Below are 13,910 nucleotides of genomic sequence, written 5' to 3'. Positions count from 1 at the left end.
GCTCCATCCTCCCATTGGCTCGGCCGCCCGTAACCCCGCCCCCGAGGAGCTAGAGCCGGGGCCCAGGGGGCTGGGCCAGCCCCAGGGGAGGAGCCTTAAAGAGCCCGCACCTCCGCGGTGCCCGCGTCGGGTGTGCCTAGAACCGGCAGCGGAGGCGCTTGCACTCGGGCAGGTACACGTTAGAAACTTTATTCTCTGGAGGCTGGGGCAGACTGAGAGCAGGGCTGGGGTCACCCCTTCTCCGGCTCCTCCAGGATCCCCTCCCGGTTGCTCTCCTGTAACCCCTGCTTTTGATTCTGGGCTGATTGCCTCTTGTTTGACCCCCGACGGCTGAACAGGGATAGCCGCCGCCACAGCACGGTGATCAAAAGGCTTTCATTCGACCTGCGATTCCGGCGGTCCTGCGGGTCCTCATCGAAGCCTGCGGGGATGACGAGGCCACTGAGCTCCGCTCTACCCTCCCCGGTCCAACCTCCTGCGGTCCCGGTCGGGGCAGCCCCTTCTCCCGCTCCCCGGGCCCCGTTGGTGTGTCTTGGGTCCCACCTTCGCCTTCCTCTGACTCGGCCTCCTTGGCCGCCTCATCGGAGGTCTGAAAGTCCTTATCTTGGCAGCAGCCCATGGCCCCGAGCGGCCCCGAACTCCGTGCCACCCTCGTCAGCCCGCCAGGCTCCCGGCCTGGCTTTTGTGACGTCAGATATCCCACTGCACCAGCGCTGGGAGCAGCCACCCCTTTTTCCTTTCTCCCATCACAAAAGGCTCAGGGTCATGGTGGGTGCTGAGATGTTTATTTACAAAGTGAGCACAGGCTCTTCAGGGGCTGGTGGACCCAGGCCGCTTCTTTTTTCTCCGTCTGGTTTGGAGAGCCCGTTGGGTCGGCTCCAAATCAGGGAGCTTCCGCTTGGCAGCTGCCTCCAAGGAGGCCCAAAGTTCATCTGTCTCTGTGTCTTCTGGGACTGCCTTTTTGGCTTCTTGGGGCTCTTGGGGCTCATCCTGGTGAGTGGGAGAAAACTTAGGGGAATCAGGGGCACAGTAACAGATGCAGAGGGAAGGAGGATCTGGCTGGGAAATAATCGCTTTTATTTCCTGCTCCTGGACACTATTCCCATCCATGCTCCTATATCAACCCTTGGCAGTAACCCTGTCAGGATTATAACTATTGTTTGTTTAAGATTTTATTTATTTGACAGTGAGAGAGAGAGAGCGCACACAAGTAGGGGTGCAGCAGGCAGAGGGAGAGGGAGAAGCAGGCTCCCCGCTGAGCAGAGAGCCTGATGTGGGGCTCGATCCCAGCACCCTGGGATCACGACCCGAGCTGAAGGCAGACGCTTAACCGACTGAGCTACCCAGGCGCCCCAGGATTACAACTATTAACACCCCTCAGAGAAGTTTAGTAACTTGACAAGAGAGTTCCAGGTCTGTGTTCCAGCCGCTGCTTTTTTTCTCTCCCCAGGGAAATGCTCACATCTGTGCCCTTGCTCCCACCATTCCCAGACCCAACTGCTTACCTCCCAGTTATCCCTGCCTGACAAGAGAAGGCAGTTCAGTTGAGACTTGAGATAAACCTGCAAAAGATCAGGGGCCTTAAGGAGCCAAGCACACTGAAACAGAAACACGGATGGGGAGACATGAGGCAGCCAGCTCTCACCTTATGCTCCAGGCCCCGTGGATTCCGGATCCTGTGTACCCTCAAGACTCTGTCCAAGCCACAGGAGGCTAGTAGGGGCTTTGAAGGGTGGCACTGTAATCCTCGGACACTGCCTGCCAGCCCCTTCAGACAGCCCAGGAGGCGCCCTGGAGAAGGGGGGCGGGGGGGGGAGGCATCAGCACAAGCTGGCCAGCCAACAACCATTAAATGTTTCTTTCTTTCTTTCTTTTTTTTTTTTTTACAGAGAGAAAGAGAGAGAGAGTGAGTGCTCGTGTATAGGAGGGGCGGAGAGAGAGAGAGAATCTTAGACAGGCTCCAAGTCCAGTGTGGAGCCCATTCTGGGGCTTGATCTCACAACCCTGAGATAATGACCTGAGCCGAAATCAAGAGTTGGACGCTTAACCAAACGAGCCACCCAGGCGCCCCAATTGTTTACTAAATCAATCACTTTATGTTTCAATATTTATTCTTCAACGTAACGCCGGGACAGGAGTTATCATTGGTATCTCCATTTTACATGGTAAGGAGCTAGAAGTCACAAGGAGCTGAAGTAACTTGTCCAAGATCCCATAGCTTCTGGTGAAACCAGGATTTGAACCCAGGCAACAGGCACCTGAATGAGGGCTCAACCACTCCCCTGCACCCCGTCAGATGGCATCCTGCCTTTCCTCCCATGCCCTGCCCTCCTGCAAGGCTCCCTGGCCCACTCACCTTGCCGAAGGTCAATCTCTGCCAGCTGCCCGTGAGTGTTCCCCACGATCACTGAACTACGGAGGGGGCCAGAGGCGGGTGCGGTCAGCAGGGGCTTCCTGGAGTCCTCTCTGAGCCGCCCCCCCTTGTCCTCGCAACACTTACTTGGCCCCAGGAGTGAGGGTCATGGCTGTAAGAGGGTACTCTCCATAGGTGGCCTCCAGGACTGGCCGGCGCTGGGGGGAGGCTGGATCATAGACACGGACCTGGAAAACACCGAGGCATCACAAGGGCAGCCCACCCCCTTGGCTTCTCCACATCTTTACCCCCTCCTTCACACACCGCTTTCTTGTTTATGACCGACTCTTAGAGAAACTTTCTCATCTGAAATGTACCCCCTCTTCTCTGAGTGTTAGGGAGGAGCGGGTAGAGGAGATCTGCTTAGGAGCATGAATGGTCCGCATGTGTGAGCATTCCATCCCTCCAGACTCCCACCTTGGGATGAAAAAGCAAGCCAGTCCAACTGTCAGAGAGTACTGCATTTCAGAGAAATTTAGCCTGAACAACAGAGGAGAGAGGAAGCCCTCAGGGTGTGTTTTGAATAGAGGCATATCACCAAGATCAGATGTCATTATGCAGGAGTAAAGGAAATGGGGCAAATATAGTGACCCAATCCTGCCTGGGTCTTAGGACTTCAAGTGAGGCCAGCTGTAAAGATCCCCAGCTGGACCCTCGCTCCCTTCCTCCCTCCTATAAAATAGCCGAGGAGCTGGGGCGCCTGGGTGGCTCAGTCGTTAAGCATCTGCCTTCAGCTCAGGTCATGATCCCAGGGTCCTGGGATCGAGCCCCGCATCGGGCTCCTCGCTCTGCGGGAAGCCTGCTTCTCCCTCTCACACTCCCCTTGCTTGTGTTCCCTCTCTCACTGTCTCTCTCTCTGTCAAATAAATAAATAAAAATCTTTAAAAAAAAAAAAAATAGCCGAGGAGCTAAGGCTGGAGAGGAAAGGGTCAGGCCTGGGTCCCAAAGCAAATCAGAGGCCTCTCATCACACCTGTATGCTGTGCTCCTACTGTGAAAGGGGCACTCTCTTCTTCTCTCCTCCCTTCCAGGTGGGAAGCAAAGGAAGGCTCACAGTCCAGAACACTCATCCAAGGATCCACTAAAAGGTCACTGGCTCAGCCACAGGGCTGGGACGGATGGAGGAAATGCTTCCTCTAACTCAGGGACAGAGCCTGGTGAGAAGGGCAGCTGTGCCAAACAATGAGGACTGAGCCTGTGCAGGGAGGCTGTTTCTCCAGGAGGCTGCTGAAGCCCAGGAGGGGTGAGATGGTGCCTCACCTGGTGGTACCCTGTGCAGGTGACAAGCTTCTGAGACCCAGGGAGGAACTGTATGTCCTGATCCCAGATGGGAACCCGCAGGTCAAGCCAGTCATTCCGCACCTGGTGGGGGTGGATAGATGGGGGACAGGCTGTGGGAGGCTCATAGGCTTTTCCTTCAGCCCATCAGCAACATCCCCTAAAGCCCATCTGGTCTCTGACTCAGTCAGTGGCCTCAGCCTCCCTGGACCTCAGCCCCAGCCCCTCCCACCCCTGTCACTTACATTCTTGGCCCTGAACACAGGCTCCTCAGATCCTTGTAGGTCCCACACCTTCAAAGCATTCTCTTTCCCACCCGTGGCAACCATGTGGGGGTGTGCCGGGTCTTGGCGCATCCTACACACCCCAGGACCCACACTCAGTTCCAGGAGCTGAAAAGAACAGGAGATGAGAGGGGAGACGAGAAGCAGTTCCAGAGTCTTTAAATCTCTTCCCCCAAAGCCCTCACTTGGTTCCTACCCTGGCCCCCATCTTCCCCAACCATCACCAGCAAGGCAGGGGAGACTTACTGGGTCAGAGGATGCCTCCTTGTCATTGTTGTGCCAGACTTGGATAATCCCAGATTCCACACATGTGATAAGGGTGCTGCAGGCAGAGGGAGGACAGAGTTAGGTTTAAAAAAAAAAAAAAAAAAAAAGGTGTAAAAGTCTTCTCCAGGCCCCAGTCGACCCACCCCCAGATTCACATTAACGAGACTTTCCCCTTTCAGGTCTGTTATTTAATATCCTTGATGGGGGGAGGGGTTACCAGTTTTGGAAGTGAGGAGACTGAAGCTCTGAGAAATGACAAGATTTGCCCACACAACTAAACGTCAGAACCAGAGCTGGAAATCAAGTCTGTGATACTCCAAAGCAGAGTGCCTTTGCTGTTCCACAGCTGGGGGCACCTGGCCCTGCTGGTCTTTCTCAATCTTGAGCGGATCACCAGGAGTCAGGATCAGTAGCTATGAAAGGACTGAAGTGGGACTGGTCTAAATTTAGGGTCTGGCCAAGGTCAAACACTAGCTTCTTCTCTCCAGTTCGCAGTTCAGGGTTCCAGACACTAAATGTCGATCTGTCCCTTAAAGTACACACCCCTCCCATGAAGCCCAAGCAAGTCTCTCCCAGGATCTGTAGAGCCCGAGCCTATGTTCTTTCTCACATCTGCCCACCTTCTCCACCTCGGTTCAGGCTGTGTTGTTTGCTTGGGCTGTGGCGACAGCCTCCCAACTGCTCTTTCCAATCCATTCTCCACACCCCTCCTTGCTCAAAACCCAATACCCCCCACCACCTGCCAATCACAAGTGCAAATCTTTCAGCCTGGCTCTGAAAGCCCTTTACATATAATCCCTACCTATCTTGTCCATCTTGTATTAAAATGCATCCTTGGCTTCAACCCCTAAATGCTGTTTATCTTTCCCAAAATATGGTGTAGCCTAACACCAATCCTTGGCCTCTGCCCAGGCAGTAGCCTCTTTCTAGAATGCACTTACCCCTTCCTCCTCCTGTCAAAATTCTGCCCATCCTGCATGGCCCAGTACAAATGTCTCACCCACAGACACTTCTAGATCTCATGTGTCGGAACACCACCAAACCTACACAGCCTATTTACAGCCTTCTCCATCTTTGAAGGAAAGCTAGGCCAGTTACCTAACCGCTAGCACTTTCCTATCCTTTACTTTGAGAACTTCACCATATTGCCGGTGATTGTAGTGTCAGTTCTCAAACACACTCTAAACTATTAAATGACTTGCTCAGGGTCATCCAAAACGCCATGGAGCCAGGATGCAAAACCCTTGCGGATGCAAACTCCATGAAGGTAGGTACTTCATGTGTCTGGTTTACCTGCAGCCCTTGCATTTCGCCCAATGCCTGTTACTCAGCAGGTGTTCAATAAATGCTTGTTATAGGCAGGACACAGGTCCCTGTCACCCAGCCCCGGCCCGTGTCACTATGGGTTGATCGTCATTATTCGGCCTTCCTGAGGGAGCCTCCACGCTCTCCCCGCGACCTGAGCGTTCAGCGACGTGCTCAGTCTTACCCGTCGACCTGGGCGAGACCTCGGAACGTGCCCTCCCCGCCAGGGCAGTGCTTCTGGCCCTGGAATCGGCCCTCCTCGGTGCTGAAGTACCTCACCGTTCTGTCGGCGCAACCCACCAGGATCTGCGGGCAAAGGAGAGCAGGATGGAGATCAAAGCGAGGCTGCCGCACCTTGGCCCCCCAGATCGGGACCGAACAGCGGCCGCTCACCTGAGTCTCGCCGCCCGCGCCCCAGCACAGGGCGCTCACCGCCTCCTCGCGCCGCGGCTGTCCTGCCGCCGTGAAGTTCGCTGCCTGTTTGCGCTGAAGGTTCACCCCTGCGGGAGGCGGGTGTCAGTCGCGCCGCAGTCGCGAGCGGGGGATACCCCCCCCCACTTCCCGACGCCGGGCCCAGCCACCAACCTTTCAGGATCCCGGTCTCGGTGCCCACCCACACATGGTTCCAGCGTGCCCCAGCAGCCGCCATAGCGGAGCGCCGCAGCCCACGGCGCGTACTTCCGGCGCAGTGTCGGCGTCACCAGCGCGCGCCGAGCCCCATCGGGAGGAACGCCCTCTCCTGGAGTTTAAGGAGCCGGAAGGAAAGAACCTGGCTGGTTCCGTGGGAAGAGTTTGCGACTTTTGATCTCGGGGTCTCGAGTTTGAGCCCCCAGGTTGGGTGTAGAGATCACTCAAAAACAAACAAACAAAAAGCTGGAAGAGTAAAGATCCCCTAACTTCGCCAGCTGGTTTTGCTTTACGAAGACGAAATCTGGAGATAACTTGTGATCTGAAGAGTAACTTGACAGTTTTGCACTTGGAGTGGAAGGCATCCTAACCGGACCGCGTCGCCTGAAGCCAGACCTAGTCCGTCTCCCGGCTCCGAAGCATCATGTACATCTTGTTTTCTGTACAAGTCAAGAAGGAAGAGCGCACTTCAGAAACAATTCAAATCACTAATGAGGCTCATGGTTTCAACCTCGATGTATAAAAGACACAAAAGGAAGAAAGATGGGGAAATTGAAATCTTAAAACAGGAATCTGGAAAGTGGAGGTAGGGGCGTCGTTTTTCTTTCCTCACATTGAGGTTTGGTGATGGTAAAACTCAGCTCCAACTGAGAGTAGAAATCTTCAAAATTAAAACTATTTCTCCCAGGGACAAACTGCTTCTTTACAATGTTGTAACAGCCCCTTCTTTGAGTGACTGTTTCTCTGAAATTAGAGAACCAGAAACCGTTTGAAATTGTATCAGTACAGAGCTGCTGGTGAGAGTTCTGAGCATCACATTCCACATTTATCTTAACGTTGTATTACCAAGGAAACAAGCGCCCTGGGTCTACTTCACAGTCTACACCTGATACTCACCTCTTTGCGCCCCCCGCCCCCGCAGCCCTACTTTGTATTGAGCCTATCACGTTAAATTAAACCTAAATCCCCCCTTACCTTTAACACCCTACATTTACATCCTTTATTTTGTGAGACATCCTCTGTTGGACGGTTTCTCTCATTGTCAGGTCGGGGACACACCTGGGGCTTAGGCTAGACGAGGCGACCCAGTGGTCTCCAGGGGTAAAACGGAGACGTAAGGAAAAGCAAATGAAGTACTTCGCCCCCCGCCCCGAACGCAATCAGGTAATTTATGAATCTTATACTTTTTCTAAAGGTAGAGTAATGCCTGTGCGTAAAAAGGAAGATAAAGCGGCGGCTCTTCCACTTCGGATTGAGAAGGTCCCCTTCGTAATAACTGTCCCTGGGCGAGAACGCGTGACAACGCATCAAATATAACAAGAAAATACTAACTTAAAAGTGCGGGAAAGTAGTGAGTAACTACGCTCATCTTGCAGTCAACCTGTATTGTTCTCCTATCTTACATTTCTTAGCCCTATCAAACTCTCCTGGGTTCAAGTACTACAAATAGTCTTCCATAAAACTTACCCAAAAAAATACTAATACACTAAACAAAAAAACTTTGTGTTTTTGCATTAAGAAAAATGAGAAACAAACACAAATCAATAATCTTTTGTCTGAACATTCCCCACAAAACACAAAAAATCATAAACGAGAAGAGAACAAACACGGAACACCCCAAATTCTTACTTTTGAAACACCAGTTATTCCCCTGAAGGGGGTGCACCGTTCCTGGAAGTACTGCAATACCAGGTCGATGCGTGGAGTGGACGGAGCAAGCTCCTATTCCATCTCCTAATTCCAAAAATCCATTTAATATATTGTCCTCGGATAGAGGACGTATCAGATATTAAACTGATAAGAACAGATACTACACTTGATCTTAGCCAAAAGGCCGAGAAGCGATACTGGGACGTTGGCTTGCCGGCAACCCTTACCCTTAGGATAGCTTTTACGGTAGTGGTGATTTTGGTGGCATAATGATTAGATTACTTTGCAATGTGAAGTTCCTCTACAATTCAATTTCCCATTATTCTTACTTCATAATAATAGCTAGACTTTAAAAAAAAAAGCCTGAAATTTTGTTCTTTACTTCTTTGCCTGCCTGTTCACCCTCGGTGTGCTTTACATAAGCCCGCCCCCGAACTGTTTTTACTTTCTTGGGATTGGTCCACATACAAGTCGGATTGCGATGTGGGCGTGGCCTTCCCCCCTTCTCTTCCCGCCCCACCGCGTCAGTCTGCGAGCCTGAAGGTTTTCAGGCGGTTTCCCGGGGGTGTGGGGCGGCGTTTCCTTTAGTGTGTGAATGACTGTGTGGCGGGTGCCGGCGCCCCTCTCCCGGGCCTTTATTTGGTGAGGCTGCAGCTCCCAAGCACAGGCTTTGAAGAACCGGGTTGGGATCCCTGCTCCCTAGTCCGTGACTTGATGACGTGAGGCCCGTTGCTTAGACCACCGTGGGCCCTTCGCAGAGGGGAAAAGCGGCCCCGAAAAAGGCCTTGCGGACGTTCCCGATTCCTAAACCCCGGTGGGAGAGAGGGGGTGCGGCCAGCATAGATAAAACTGAAATGAAGCACTTCCTTTGTAGGCTCAAGGCAAAGACAGCTGTATGAAAGGGTTTGAGCTCAGGCCGGGGCTGAGCAGGAATTTGGGGTCCCGTCTTCTTGGAAACTCTATTGATGGAAATGTGGAACGTTCTGTCCGAAACCTCCTTAACAAGCTCTACACCCGGGCTGGAAATAGAGGCCGAGTCTCTGTGTCAAAGTGACCGGGTGGGAACTTCCGTTCTCACTGAGAGGCTTTTAATTAGCAAAATGTCTGGGATCGATGATTTTAGAGAACAGGGTTCTCAGCAGTGTGTCCCCGATGTTACTAAACAGGGGCAGTTTCTACAGGTCCCCATAAGTAAACCCAGAGCCTCCAGGGAGGGGCTGAGTTAAGAGGGCGTGGCCAGCAGAACAGTGCCCCCAACCCAGAGGCCCAGGTCCTAATTCTCACAACCTCGCAATGTATTACCTTGCAGGGCAAAAAGTACTTTGCAGATATGGTTAAGTTAGGGTTTGGGGAAGGAGAGGTTATCCTGGATTATCTGGTGGGCACCTGTGATCACAAAGGTCCTTATCAGGGCTAGAGGGACGCAGGAACCACCAGCGTCAGAGTGATGCGGCATGCAAAAGATGGATGAGCCATTGCTGGCTTTGAAGATGGAAGGGGGTCATCAGATGGATGTGGGTGGCCTTCTAGAAGCTGGAAAAGGCAAGGAAACATTCTTTTTTTTTTTTTTTAAGATTTTATTTATTTATTTGAGAGAGAAAGAATGAGACAGAGAGAGCATGAGAGCGGGGAGGGTCAGAGGGAGAAGCAGACTCCTGGCCAAGCAGGGAGTCCGATGCAGGACTCAGTCCTAGGACTCTAGAATCATGACCTGAGCCGAAGGCAGTCGCTTAACCAACTGAGCCACCCAGGCACCCAAGGAAACAGATTCTTCCTTAGAGCCTCCAGAACGGAATGCAGCCGTGCCAACACAGCTTGATTTTGGCCCAGTGAGACCCGTTTTGGACACCTGACTTCCAAGACTGCAAGATAAGAAGTTGTTTTGCGGGCTCCCTGCTCGGCAGGGAGTCTGCTTCGTCCTCTGACCCTATCCCCTCTCATGTGTTCTCTCTCTCTCATTCTCTCTCTCTCAAATAAATAAATAAAATCTTTAAAAAAAAAAAAAAAAAAGAAGTTGTTTTGTTTTAAGCCACTGAGTTTGTGGTAATTTGTTACAACGGCAGTAAAAACATACAGGGGCAAAAGCAAAACTTCATTTCTTTCAATCTCAACCTTCTCCAAATTCTGCAAGACCCAACCTTGGGCAGACCACAGCCCCCTAGCTGAGCAGCCTTCACCTTCTGCCCAGGCTACAGCCAAGGGGCCCAGACTGCAGATTTGGGGCCGGGGGTAGTTCCCTAGGCACCTGGCCTTCGGCTCAGGTCATGATCCCAGGGGCCTGGGATGGAGCCCCACATTGGGCTCCCTGCTCAGTGGGGAGCCTGCTTCTTCCTCTCCCTCTGCCATCCCGCCGTTTGTGCTGTCTGGCTCTCTCTCTCTGTCAAATGAATAATCTTAAGAAAAAAAAAAGAACTTAGAATTACAGGGCCGCCTGGGTGGCTCAGTTGGTTAAACGTCTGCCTTTGGCTCAGGTCATGATCTCAGGGTTGTGGGATCAAGCTCCCTGTCAGGCTCCCTGCTCAGTGGGGAGCCTGCTTCTCCCTCTCCCTCCGCTTGTGCGCGATCTCTCTCTTTGTCAGATAAATAAATAAGATCTTAAAAAACAAAAACAAAAACGTAGAATTACATTTGCTCCTGGGAGGCTATTTGTCCATTTGTTTATGCTTATTGAGCACACACTCTACAATGATAAAATCAGGCATGGCCCTTGCCTTCATGATGTTCATAGTCTACTGGGGAAAACCGGGAGAAGAATCCTGGGGTCCTCCAGGCAAGAGCTGGTGGGGACCCGGGCAGGGGTGGCTCTATGGCAGAGGTGGAGGGAAGTGGGGGAGTTCACAGAGAATCACTGGCTTTGATGACAGGAAAAGCGAGGCACAGATGAGGGTGTCCCGGAGGCCCTGTGTGCAGGCCCATGCCAGGGTTGGCCGGGGGAGCACTGCCCCTGACTTAAGGCTGGTTCCACCTGGCCCACTTTCCTGTGGCGACTCTGGGGTGGATTTGGGCAGCTCCTGGGCAAGAAGCACCAGCTCTCCTCTGGGCCACCAGTTTCACCCTGTCTGCTAATGTGTATCAGCCCCCTGGCTCTCTAGAAATTTGAACGTACACTTTCCGCTGAAAGGCTCTCATCCAGTGCCTGGGCTTTCTATGCCCCAGTGGCAGCTGATTCCCTGTCTCCAGCCTACCAGTCAGTGGTGCCAGGCACCATTCCAAGTGCTTTATATGTTTTAACAACCTTAAGAGAGAAGTAGTTACTATCATCTTTCTTCTCTAACAGATGGGGAAACTGAACCACAGCAGGTTAGGTGACTTTCTTAAAGTCACACAGCTAGCAAGTGGCAGGGACTCCAAACTCAGCCACCTGGCCTTGGAGCCCCCATTCCTAAAGCCTATGCCCTACCACCTTTGCTGGGCTCTCTCCCTGGATGTCTGGGAGGCATTTCAGACTCACTCTATCCAAAATGGTTCTGTGTCCCCACTGAAACATCCTTCATGCTCCCTTCATCTCACTCCTACATTCGTCAGCTTGGCCTGTTGCTTCTACTCCAAAATACATTCTGAATGACTCTGTTTCCTTCCCTGGGCTGTTCCTCAGCCTCCACATCTTGCCACCTCCTCTTTCCCATCTTAGGTCAAATGTCACCTCCTCCAAGATGCCTTCCCTGGCCACCTTCTCACCAAATCAGAGAGTCTTGTTCTCTGCCACCATTTCTCATAAATCTCAGGGTGTCTGCATTTAGCACTACTGACATTTTGGGCTGAATAATTCACTGAGGAGTGGTAGAGAGGGAGCTGTGCATTGTAGGGTCTCCCCACTGGATGCCAGTAGTACAGCACCCCCAAAGCTGTGACAATCAAAAATGTCTCCAGGGATTGCTAAGTGTGGTCTGGGGAGGGGAGGCAAAATCACCCCTGGTTGAAAACCACAGTGCAATTTCAAATATCTTATGTATTGGCTGTCTTATTTTCCTTTTCCCTCTTCCTGTAGAAAATAACCGGACAGCAGTCAACAAAGGCAAGAACAAGGCCATGGCTCTTCTGAGGAGTACACTGCGAGGTTCGGGACAGAGCACCCTGTCAGTGGGTGGGGAGATAGGGGATTGGGTGTAGCAGACCTGAGCAGGTCAGGGAATCAAAGGTCTCAGTGTCCAGTTGGGTTTCAGGTAAGTAGGTCAAGGGGTGAGCAGATGCCCCTGAAGCTCAGGGGAGAGGTCTGAGGCATCGGGAACAGGGGGAGCCAGGCCTCAATCATTCCAGCACTCTCCCCCATTTCTCCACATTGTCTGTTATTTCTTTCGTCTTTTAGCCAAAGTAGCCATCGACTTGGACCTGAATTTGAATTCATTTGCCCAATGGTGAAAATAGTGCTCCTGGAAGGTTTCATTGTCAACCAGACTCTTCTGCTGAATATTGCCTGGCTCCTGTGCCGGCTTAGACCCAGCTTTGGTTCCATCACCTGCTTGCTAAACTTCCCTAGGCTGGATTAGATCAGCAGTGTCCTGGAGACTCCCAGAGAAAACAGCCCGGCCTAATGGTTAAGCACCTAGGATTTTAACTATTGACCCGACCCGACCCTCCCCTGCTATTCTAGCTCTGTGATAGCAGGCAAGTTCCTTGTCTCCTTGTGGGGTCCCTCTTCCAGCCGAGGATACTTGTGGCACCTACCTCCCGTGGTTAGTCAGGGGGAGAGGTCCTGCACATAGGGGCTGGTCTAAAAGCCCCACACTTGCTTGTGGTTGTCAGTCTCAGTTCCACCTGACCTCTTTGTGGCTTTAACACAATTCATCTGGTATTTCCAGATTAGCACTCTGCCGATTGTCCCACTGCTTGTGGTACCTCATTGTGGGTTTCTAGTGTTCCTCCCCACGTTCCTCCCCCCCCACCCGCCGCTTTAAAACTGGTCCTCCTTCAGGGTACTTGCATGTTTTTTTCTTATGCAACCCATTTTCATAGCTGAATTACTGTATTGACAGCTCTCAGATCTGCATAGTTACCATTTAATGAGCAAAAAATCCACATTTTTTTTTAAGATTTTGAGGTGGGGGAGAGGGAGAGAGAGAGAGAAAGTGTGAGAGCGAGCTCGCACAAGCAGGGGGAGGGTCAGAGGGAGAAGCAGGCTCCCCGTTGAGCAGGGAGCCAGACAAGTTGGGGCTCAATTCCAGGACTCTGGGATCATGATCTGAGCTGAAGGCAGATGCTTAACTGAGCCTCCCAAGCACCCCAAATGCATGTTCTTTAAATTAAGTTGCCTTATAGTTTTTTAAAATGATTTCTTTAAAAAAGATTTTACTTGAGGCTGCAGGTGGGGAGGTAGAGGGTGAGGGAGAGTCTCAAGCAGACTCCATGCAGAGTGCACAGCCCAGAGCCCCAGGCAGGGCAGATCCCAGGATCCCAAGACCAGGACCCAAGCCAAAACCAAGAGCCGGACACTCAACCGACTGAGCCACCCAGGAGCCCCTAAGTTGCCCTATAGTTCTGACATAATATGCATACTTTAAATTTTACCTATAGATGGGAATCCCATTTTGAGCAACAGAAGGATGTTCACTATAAGAACTACTTATGTCAGGGCACCTGGGTGGCTCAGTCGTTAAGCATCTGCCTTCAGCTCAGTTCATGATCCCAGGGTCCTGGGATCGAGCCCCACACTGGGGTCCCTGCTCCATGGGAAGCCTGCTTCTCCCTCTCCCACTCCCCTTGCTTGTGTTCCCTCTCGCGTTGTCTCTGTCAAATAAATAAAATCTTAAAAAAAACAAACCTACTTATGTCAACCAGAATTGCCTGATGGGATGGGGATGGGGATGGAAGTTGTTCACTAAGTGTGAAGATTTGAGCCTCCATGTGAGGCAACTGTTTAACTGCTCTAAAGATTAAGCATCAACCTATGCACACAAAGGTCACCCCAGACAGTGCTTCTACTTTGACTTCCTTTACTGTCCTTCATCCCCAAAGCCAGCTTGCCTAGGGACAATTAAAAAGCAAGATTTGGGGGCACCTGGGTGGCTCAGTCAGGTGTTGGTGTCCTGGGATCCAGCTTCTGTTGGGCTCTATGCCCAGTGGGGAATCTGCTTGGATTCTCTCCCCCTC

General features: G+C 51.9%; 2 protein-coding genes, 1 long non-coding RNA gene and 1 other non-coding gene across 4 annotated transcripts; 1 reads left to right on the top strand and 3 right to left on the bottom strand.

Annotated features, from left to right (window-relative positions):
* Window positions 1-105: 105 nt before the first annotated feature.
* Window positions 106-2,099, top strand: LOC144379409 (uncharacterized). Its single transcript, XR_013442303.1, has 2 exons — window positions 106-172; window positions 1,890-2,099. It is a non-coding gene; the product is annotated as an uncharacterized LOC144379409 (long non-coding RNA).
* On the bottom strand, window positions 174-644 carry TEX54 (testis expressed 54). The gene is made up of 2 exons (XM_078057891.1): window positions 544-644; window positions 174-421 (listed from the first exon to the last, which is right to left on the bottom strand). The coding sequence occupies exons 1-2, from the start codon at window positions 617-619 to the stop codon at window positions 231-233; spliced, it is 267 nt and encodes an 88-aa protein (XP_077914017.1). The 5' UTR covers window positions 620-644; the 3' UTR covers window positions 174-230.
* WDR74 (WD repeat domain 74) lies at window positions 770-6,290 on the bottom strand. The gene is made up of 11 exons (XM_036122170.2): window positions 6,132-6,290; window positions 5,940-6,046; window positions 5,731-5,852; window positions 4,221-4,296; window positions 3,936-4,082; window positions 3,673-3,774; window positions 2,501-2,601; window positions 2,357-2,412; window positions 1,646-1,791; window positions 1,506-1,562; window positions 770-990 (listed from the first exon to the last, which is right to left on the bottom strand). The coding sequence occupies exons 1-11, from the start codon at window positions 6,193-6,195 to the stop codon at window positions 811-813; spliced, it is 1,158 nt and encodes a 385-aa protein (XP_035978063.1). The 5' UTR covers window positions 6,196-6,290; the 3' UTR covers window positions 770-810.
* Window positions 6,291-7,828: 1,538 nt separating this feature from the next.
* Window positions 7,829-8,019, bottom strand: LOC118554590 (U2 spliceosomal RNA). Its single transcript, XR_004926539.1, has one exon. It is a non-coding gene; the product is annotated as a U2 spliceosomal RNA (small nuclear RNA).
* Between the last annotated feature and the right edge of the window lie 5,891 nt (window positions 8,020-13,910).

This window comes from Halichoerus grypus, chromosome 11 (assembly GCF_964656455.1).
Source record: "Halichoerus grypus chromosome 11, mHalGry1.hap1.1, whole genome shotgun sequence".
In the NCBI taxonomy this organism is placed as follows: Eukaryota; Metazoa; Chordata; class Mammalia; order Carnivora; family Phocidae; genus Halichoerus; species Halichoerus grypus.
This window is presented reverse-complemented; position numbering and strand designations above follow the sequence as displayed.

Coding starts and splice junctions, on each gene's coding strand:
- TEX54 (XM_078057891.1), bottom strand. CDS start 619: ATGGGCTGCTGCCAAGATAAGGACTTTCAGACCTCCGATGAGGCGGCC. Junction 422..543: donor CGAGTCAGAGGAAGGCGAAG/GTGGGACCCAAG, acceptor TCATCCCCGCAG/GCTTCGATGAGGACCCGCAG.
- WDR74 (XM_036122170.2), bottom strand. CDS start 6,195: ATGGCGGCTGCTGGGGCACGCTGGAACCATGTGTGGGTGGGCACCGAG. Junction 6,047..6,131: donor CGAGACCGGGATCCTGAAAG/GTTGGTGGCTGG, acceptor CGCCTCCCGCAG/GGGTGAACCTTCAGCGCAAA. Junction 1,792..2,356: donor AGAGATTGACCTTCGGCAAG/GTGAGTGGGCCA, acceptor CCCCTTCTCCAG/GGCGCCTCCTGGGCTGTCTG.